Source organism: Podarcis tiliguerta, assembly GCF_965153285.1.
Source record: "Podarcis tiliguerta genome assembly, chromosome: 1".
NCBI lineage: Eukaryota > Metazoa > Chordata > Lepidosauria > Squamata > Lacertidae > Podarcis > Podarcis tiliguerta.
In genome coordinates this window covers 103,121,401-103,130,434 of record NC_139534.1, presented here as the reverse complement: position 1 = coordinate 103,130,434, position 9,034 = coordinate 103,121,401, and the positions used below count along the sequence as shown (strand labels likewise).

Genomic DNA, 9,034 nt, shown 5'->3' with positions numbered 1-9,034 from the left:
AAATGCTAGAATTTGAAAGCATATTTTATTCCATCGGTTGCATTGGAACTAAATCGCCTTTTCAGCCTCATCCTACTCAGTAAGGCCAATTGACTTTACTGGGATCTGCTCTCGAGGAAGTATGCACGCAATACGGTGCTATGTAACGTTCCTCGTAAGGGACACTTACCATGTTCTCAGAGAAAGACTTGCGCCCCCGTAGGATTGCAGGCACTGGCCGTAATACTTAACATTATTTGGAATAGAGGACAGGCTGAGAAGCCTCGGTCTCGGTTTAAGCAGCGATCCCGTGCACTAAACCGGCAACAAGCCCCACAGAACATAGCGGAATATAGGATCGCTCGACAAATAGAAAGGAGGGTGAACCTAGGCGACGTGCGTTCGACCGGTGTCCCACTGCTACCGATGGGCAAAGTTGCTCATAACTGGACCCACCCCCCACTAACTTCAACGGGAACGAAGTTCAATTAACAAAGTCTAGATCCAACCCATGGAAAATCTCTCCCACTGTGCCCCACCCTCCTTGCTCAGAGCCCCTGAAACAAATTTCTGGACCGATTTGCTTGCTTCTACGAAGTGGTTCCCCATCCTTCGCGGCCGGCCACCAACGTTTGGGAGCAATGAAGACAGCACCCTGTAAGTGTAAAGGGAACCTCAGCCCATTTACTCGGAAGCAGCCCTATTCGAGTTAATGGCCGAGTGGGATCTGCAGAGGATCGCCTAACACAAAAGCAGGGGATACCGGCAGATTTACTGCGAAGCAAGACCCAAGCAAGTCTTGGTGCCACGCAGCCCCAGGGGCGTGGATCGGGGCCTCCGTCCCGGGAAGGAGGAGCCCCTGCTTTTTCCGCCGGGGACCCTTCTGCGGGGACGCTGGCCAGCCACCCCGCCCCCAGCCAGGCCAGGGGCGCGGGTCCCCAGCCAGGGAGGGATGGCGGGCGCGCAGGCTGGCTGGCCGCGAAGCTGCTCGGCGTGACTCACCTGGGCCGCTTGCCAAGCCGAGCCGCCTGGCCGACCTCGCTATTCATTGGGGCCGCGCGCGTCACGCGGAGTGACTCATTCACACGGAGGCGCGGGGCTGCTGGACGGCGCGGGGACGGGGCCAAAAAGGAGCAGGGGAAGCCCGTGCGCAATGAAGGCAAAACTGCCCCCAGGAGCTGCCTGGGGAGATGGTCAGGCAGACGGGGATCTGGGGGGGGGGGCAGAGAGGCACACTTGGGGTCCATCCTGCTGCCCCCACCCCAACCCCAGAAGCGGCCACCAAATGAAAGGGGTCGCCTCTGCTACCCACCCCCTCGAGCAAAGCCAGCCAGCCAGCCCTAGGCGCAAGCTGCTCTTCCCAATCCAAGCAGAGAGGGGGCTGCGCTCGCCTCTCTCTTGGCATCCCCCCTCGCCCCTCCCCTTCCCCACTGGAGGGAGGGAGGGAGGGGGTTGGAGGAAAGGAGGGGGGCAGTATTTTCCCGTTTCCCTCCTCCCTTCACGGGTCCCCACTTCTGCCTCTCCCCCCCCCCAAACAGCACGTCGGTGCGCTTAAGCCAATTACACCGCTTTGCGCCTAAAGTGCCGCCCCGGGGGAGTTGCGCGCGGCCTTGTTTGCAGGTGCATCTCCGGCTTTGTAGGTGCGAACGTCTTTGTGCGGGCGGACAAATGGGGAGAGGAGGAGGAGGAGGAGGAGGGGAAGGAGGTGGAGAAGGAGGAGGAGGAGGAGGTGGGCGCTGCTGCTGCTGCTCCTGCTCCTGCCGCCGCCGCCGCTGGTGCGACGACGTAAGATCCACCTCAGCTCAACTCCCCTCGCATCCCAGCCAGCACTTCCTCACTTCCTCGAGTGGCTGTCCGCCGCACACCGCTTGCTGCTGCCTCTGCCTCTGCCGCCGCCTCCTCCTCCTCCGCCGGGGGGCTTGATCTAGCCGCAGCTCGGCTTCCCCCGCTCCGGGACTGCGGGCGGGGGGGCTCCCCGGACCCGCCACTCGCCGGGAGGGGCTGGATGGTTACCCCGGGCAGGCTGGTTCCAGGATGTTAGGGACCGTGAAAATGGAAGGGCACGAGACGAGCGATTGGAACAGCTACTACGCCGACACGCAGGAGGTGAGCCGAGCGGGGTGCGAGGAGGGCTTGGAAAAGGGGCTCCGTCCGCCCCCTCGAGGTGTGGCGGGTGTGAGAGAGAGGGGGAGCCAGGGTCCGCTCCCAGAGCCCGACGAAGCCCAGGTCTGCCTCCCTCGACCTTCCAGCTGCACGGGAACCCGGGAAGGAAGGCGCCAAAGAGAAACTATAGAGGGCAGCGGGGAGATCTCCCTGGCCGTCGAGTGGACGGAAGACGGGAGTCCTTGGTTTCTTTCTAGGGTCTCGCCTTGGAGACCCACGGGCGCCCCTCCAACGCCTCTTGATTCTGAGTTAGGGCCTTGATGTGTGGGGCAGGGGGTTGGGTTGTTTGAGGCAAAGACCACTTCTAACCCTCCCGTCGGGGAACGCTTTCCGCCTCGTCGGCCGCCTTCTCTCTCCCTCCCACCTCTCACTTGGGCTGCTATTGCACTCTGCTGAGCATAACAATCGTTCGTGTGTACTTTGCAACACGCTTCTTTCAAGGCGGCGGCGGCGGCGGAATAAAAACTGAAACGGGAGCAATTCTCCCCGCGACCGGCGGGTGGCGCTGCGGAGAATAGGATCTCTGGAGCCTGCGACCAGGAACCGGGCTCTGTTTTTTTGCATTGTCCATTCATATCCACGTTCCTGATTTAACAATATGCTCCAAAGAACTTCCAAGAAAAGATCAAAGACGCGCAAACGAACAATAACGGGTGGAGGAGCGTGTAAAACCCCGATGGGGCGGAGGGTGGGAGGGAGAGAGAGATGAATGGGGCCCTCTTAACTGAATAGGGAGTGAAAGGCCGAAAAATACCCCCAAAAAATGGCTTCAGCTGCGAACTGAGCCTTACAGAACGTGAAAGGGAAAGTGACAAGATGATATGAACAAAAATAAAAGTGGGGGCGGGGAGGGAGAGGTACCTAGGATCAAGTAGACCTGACGGCGTGTGTGCAAAAAATCAGATATCGCTCAACATTGCTTTCCTCCCCAGAGTTAATGTCCCGGGTTCATATGCGCTGCCTGCGCCGGCTGTAGACTCCGGCTGAACATATGTGTTTGTGTAGGCTGTCGTATTCCGGATTCTTATTTAATACTGAAGGGTCAACAGAGGCCAAGGAAGGGGTTTAGATTAAATGTATGCCTCTTCCCAGCGCCATAGGCACTCAGGAGGGGGGGGGGCTAAAATGCCGCTAGTATGCTAATATGGGGCCCTTCACTGGTAAGCATAATTCACCCTTCTCCGCGCCAGATTTCCCTCTCTCTCTCAATTTGATTTTCCAGTGTTCTATTGACAATTTTACATCCAGTTTTATTTATCGCTCACCCGCCCGCACACATTATTTTCCCATCCAGTCTTGCTCCGTGAAGGATACTTGATGATTATTATTATTTTTAAAAAGTATTTGTTTTATAAATCGTAGCACGCCGGGCAAGGGGGAAATGATTCATTTATGGAGAAATAGTTTTATATAGAAATATAATGCTTATATAGAAATTATATTCTCCATCAGTTATGCTTAGTCACACTGCATAATCTTAGGATTGTTTACTAAAAAAGGAAAAAAATTCAGAAGTAGGAGAACGGTCTGCGTATCACCCACAATATCACAACCACCTCTAAGATGTGCAAACGCTGTCGGAGAGATATTCTGTCAGAAATCTCAGGCATATTATAAATCTCTTAGCTTTTAGGAATTTGAAATTCTAATTATATTAGAGAACTGTGACTGCACCTACTGAACGTTTAAAACACAAGCAAACTAGGAAGCGAACCTCTGGGATACCCCTTCCCGGATTGAAGCCCAGCTAATAGCGTGCATTAGCTGCAGTTGTTTTAGTAATTATGTTTTTAAAAAATTAAGCGGGGGTTCGCTTTCTCAGTCTATTTTTCCCCCAGACTGATTTTTTTATTATTATTCTTTGGTCTGTTCTTTTATTCCAGACCGTTCTGTTATTTGGGACTCAGCGTGGGGAAACTGGCTGAATCTTAATTTAGACGGTCGAAAGGTTTGATGAAGCTTCAGTTGATTATAAACCTCGGGGAAATAGATGGGCGGAGGGAAGCTACCTTTCGCCCCCCACCTCCAAGAAAAGGCTGTGTTGTTCTGGGCCCAAAAGGTGCAGTTGTTCATTTTGTAGAAAACTTCCCGGCGGGCCAGGAATGTGGGGCAGCCAGCACAGAACAGAAGAGAGAGAGAGAAGGGGGACGCGGGGTTTGTGTCAAAGAGGCCGCAAAGTTTGTTTTTCCCACCAGCCTCTCTCTGAGACTTTGGGAAGCTTTGGGGCAGGAGGCCGAGGAGGAGCCACGACCTCGGAGAGCTCCATTTCGGCGCCTTGCAACAAGGCGCAGGGATTTCGGCCCGGCCTCCTTCGGGAAAGGCACCTGCCTCGGCGGCCTAGCCCAGGGGCAGATCCGCCACCCGCTTGGAGCAGCGCCGCAAGCCGTCGGGTTTCCCTCCTTCCCTTCCTAGGGATGCGCTTTCTTGTGGCGGCGAGGCTGGCGATCTTGGAGTGAATGGTGGCTTCTCTCTCACCGACCTTTCTCTTCCCTCGCTGTAATTCTTAAGTGTATTTAATTATCACTGGTGTTTCCCTATATTTTTTAAAAAAATGAAATAGTACATGACCTGGCCTTGGAAAAGGGGAATCTCTGAAGGAAGCGCCGGGCTTCCTCAGATCCCACTTTAGACGCCCGCGGCAAGGATGTGGCGTGGCTTGTCTCAGCCGGCGCTTTGCCCTGGCAGGACCTGGGAAGGTCTGTGGGTGTCTGATCCTTTGGGCCGACTGGTTCTTCTCCCGCGTGTCCCCCAGTTCTGGTTTGTTGCGCGTAATTTGGCACCCGCAGCCATCCACTCGCGCGGCCAGGATCTTTGCTTGCTAAGAACAGGGCCTCGTCTTAACAATGCAGGCCGCATCCAAACATCTCCACAACTCTTGTTTTTACTTTCTGTGGAGATAAAGGCGCTACAGCGGTTTGTGGTTGACCCTCCGCACTCTTTACTTTGAAGGAAAGAAAACGTTTTAACAGGATGCGCGCCAAGCTGCGACGCCTTCGGTGCAAATCGGGACCTTTTACGGATACGCCTTGGTTCTCCTATAAAGTTAGATCGAGTAGATTCATAATGTCGCTGTCCTTCAAATGCAAACCGTGTGTGTGTGTGAGAGAGAGAGAGAGAGAGAGACCTCTCCCCCCTTTCCTTCTCACACAACCCCCCCCAAATAAAACCCCTGATCCATCCAGGGCCAAGATATTTCTAGAGTTTGGAGGATCAACCTGGACACGCTCACTGCCCCTTCAGCGAACCCTGTGATAAATCGCAAACTAGAGACTAGGATATGGTTAAGAAGGTGCCGCTTTGAGTGTAGTTTGTGAGCGATAGTCGAGATCCTAATCCTAGCCGGCTGGTTGCGTGAGAAAGGAATCTTGCGAGAGCAGCTGGGAATTCACCGAGGTGACCAATAAAGGCAAAGGTCGGAAGGGACTGGGGCAGCCACTGGTGCCACGGAGGGAAGGGAGGTTAGGAAGGTAGGCAGGTGCGTTCCGGCTTCTCGCCTCCTTTCGGCCGTCTAAATTAAGATTCAGCCAGTTCCCCCCACGTCTAACCAGTGTCTCCCTCCGCAGGCCTACTCGACGGTGCCCGTGGGCAACATGAACTCTGGCCTGGGCTCCATGAACTCCATGAACACCTACATGAGCATGAACGCCATGACCACCAGCGGCAACATGACGTCGGGCTCCTTCAACGTGTCCTACGCCAACCCCAGCCTGGGCGCGGGCCTGAGCCCCGGGGCGTCGGGGGGCGCCATGAACAGCATGTCGGCCATGGGCTCGGCGCTCAGCCCCGGCGGCATGAACGCGATGGGCAGCCCGCAGGCCTCTCTGAACGGGCTGGGCGCCTACGGGGCCATGGGCCCTCCGTGCATGAGCCCCATGGGATACGCCGCGCCGTCGCTGAGCCGCGGCGGACGCGACGCCAAGAGCTTCAAGCGCAGCTACCCGCACGCCAAGCCGCCCTACTCCTACATCTCGCTCATTACCATGGCCATCCAGCAGGCGCCCAGCAAGATGCTCACGCTGAGCGAGATCTACCAGTGGATCATGGACCTATTCCCCTACTACCGCCAGAACCAGCAGCGCTGGCAGAACTCAATCCGCCACTCGCTCTCCTTCAACGACTGCTTCGTCAAGGTGGCGCGCTCGCCCGACAAGCCCGGCAAGGGCTCCTACTGGACGCTGCACCCGGACTCGGGCAACATGTTCGAGAACGGCTGCTACCTGCGCCGCCAGAAGCGCTTCAAGTGCGACAAGCAGCCCGGAGGAGGCAAAGCGGGACAAGGTGCCGTCGGGGGAGGAGGAGGAGGTGGTGGCAACGGCAGCGAAGGCAGGAAAGACCCCGGAGGAGGAGGAGGAGGTTCGCCTTTGCACCGAGGCGCCAAAGGAGGCCAGCTAGAGTCCGCCCCTTCGAATCCCGGCTCGGGCAGCCCGCAAGGCCTGGACCACAGCGGGAGCGGAGCGGAGCTGAAGCCGTCGGTGGCCTCTTCCGCCGCAGCTGCGGCGGCGGCGGCGGCTGCTGCTGCCGCGGCAGCGGTGGCAGCGGCCTCCGTGCCCCCCGGGCCGAGCTTGGCCTCTCTGGGTCACCCGGGCCACTCTCTGGGTCACCACGAGTCTCAGATGCACCTCAAGGGCGACCCGCACTATTCCTTCAACCACCCGTTCTCCATCAACAACCTCATGTCCTCCTCGGAACAGCAGCACAAGCTGGACTTCAAGGCTTACGAGCAAGCGCTGCAATATTCCTCCTACGGGGCCGGGCTGCCGGGAGGGCTGCCTCTGGGCAGCGCATCCATGGGCGGCCGGGGAGGCATTGAGCCCTCGGCCCTGGAGCCGTCCTACTACCAAGGTGTGTATTCCAGACCCGTCCTAAATACGTCTTAGCTGGCAGGGACTCGAGGGCGCACCAAGCAGCAATCTTCCTCCCCAGCAGGGCTGGTTGGTTTGGCCGCTCCCACCCTCCCCCTTCTCCTAGATCTCTCAGCCGAAACTGACGGTGCGTTTCCCCCAACACCATCCCTGCGAGGCGGGGGAAGCAAAAGGAGAAGGGGGGCGGAGAGCAGAAGAAAGGACTGTTACTTTATTATTATTGTTATTGTTATTGTTATTATTATTGTATCCCCCCCCCCAATGCATAGTGTTTATTCTATTTTGGCCTGGAAAATCCAGCAAATCGCATCCAACTCCGCAAACAGACACTGTATATACCGCCCACCTTCCCTCGCCATGACCACGAAAGATTGATTTCCAACCTGTAAATTATTATTATTATTATTGGTGGATCCCCCCCCCCCCACTTTAACCTTCTTCGGTGTAATCTCATCAATAAAAGCAGACCTACGAAGATGCCTTATTCTAGTGAGTCAGATCTCTGGCTGGCTTGCTCCTGCAAGGTCTCAAGACTGAGCTGTTCCAAGTCCCGCCCCGCCCCCATCCAGCCCAGCCTTTAGATAAAAAAATAAATAAATAAAAGGCAGAATGAGGTGGACCGGGGGCCTTCTCTGCGTATACAGGCCTCTCCAGTTAAAGTAGTCCCAAATGGAGAGGTTTAAATTAAATTTAAATTAGGAAGTCCTCCAGGGACAGGCGATACAGTGCTGAATATATAAATGCGCATATATATATATTATATGCCATATATTATATGCCATTATATTATATATATGCCAAGGGAGTCCTTGGCAAGGAGAACAGCCCCCGGTCCCACCAGAGCCTTGGGGAAAGGAAATCTCCTAACCAACCCAGAGTTGATCTGACCGGTTCGTAATGTCTCCTCTGGGAGAGATAGGTCACACGCCCATGGACCATAGAGCCTGATCCTGAACCCCCCCTGCCCTAACTCTGCAAAGTGACAGGGGTCGCGGCTGGATATGGATGCAAAGTCGCACGGGTCGCAGTCGTTTTTATTTCCCCCCTCCCTCCCAGCTGTTACTAAAGCGTCTCCTTCACCGGGAAGCGCCCTGGCCACGTGGACGGCTGGGTATTTAATCCCAGGACCCCTTCCCCGAACTATATCTATCCGAAATAACAATAATTATTGTCATTCTCCTCTCCCTCCCCCGAATATTTTATGATAGAAGGGGTTCTCTCCCTCCCTCTCCTCTTCATCAGATCAGTCTATGACCAGTCATGATTCTGCCCCTCTCGGATTTCTTGTGGCCGCTTAATTATCGCCGTTGTTAGCACGTCCATCCAGTGTTAATGCACTTTCCACCGTTTTCTTTTTTACACGATGTTTTAGCCTAGCCAGACGGGTTGCATCCCTTCCTCCTCCTCCCCCCCCCAACTTCCCCTCCCTGTTCGCTTTCACGACGTCCTTAATTTATTTGCACGGTTTTATTACTTTCTTTCTTTACAGCTTGAAAGTGCTTTTAAATGACGGTTTTAAAAAAAATGACACACACCATTTTAAAGAAAATTTAAAAAAAATCTTAATTTTATAATAAATGTGATTGTAATTGAAAAAAATGTTTTGATTTTTTTAAAGGAAAAAAAATGACAATATAAGCAGCGACGTATGTTTTTGGGTTTTTTTGCACCCCCTTTCTCTCTCTCTCTCTCGATCATTTGCAGTTAAGGACTTTAAATAAATCGAATATTATCAACGAGAGAATTTTTTGGGTTATTTTATTTTGTTCCATTATTGGGTAGGATGGATACGTCTATATTAATTAAATGGTCTGGAATAGAAAAAGAGATGGGGGGGGGTAAACAAAAGATGTTGGTCCCCCCCCCACTTTCCTAGTTGATAAATTAGGAGCTCACAGGGGTTTCTGTGATACAGAAACCCATTCTTAGTAGACGCACATTAAATATTTTTTTAAATGTACTGAATATTTAACAAGCAGCACATTCCTACAGGGCTAGGGGGAGTCTTATCGCAAATTTAAACCTTCTCT

General features: G+C 54.2%; 1 protein-coding gene across 1 annotated transcript; it reads left to right on the top strand.

The window, feature by feature from the left end:
* Positions 1-1,717: 1,717 nt before the first annotated feature.
* Positions 1,718-8,748, top strand: FOXA1 (forkhead box A1). Its single transcript, XM_083431901.1, has 3 exons — positions 1,718-2,085; positions 5,706-7,706; positions 7,881-8,748. Exons 1-2 carry the CDS (start codon positions 2,014-2,016, stop codon positions 7,017-7,019), a joined length of 1,386 nt encoding a protein of 461 aa, XP_083288027.1. The 5' UTR covers positions 1,718-2,013; the 3' UTR covers positions 7,020-7,706; positions 7,881-8,748.
* Positions 8,749-9,034: the final 286 nt, after the last annotated feature.

Excerpts from the sequence above, each read along its gene's own strand:
- FOXA1 (XM_083431901.1), top strand. The coding sequence starts at position 2,014 with ATGTTAGGGACCGTGAAAATGGAAGGGCACGAGACGAGCGATTGGAAC. Across the intron at positions 2,086-5,705 it reads ACTACGCCGACACGCAGGAG|GCCTACTCGACGGTGCCCGT; the intron begins GTGAGCCGAGCG and ends CTCCCTCCGCAG.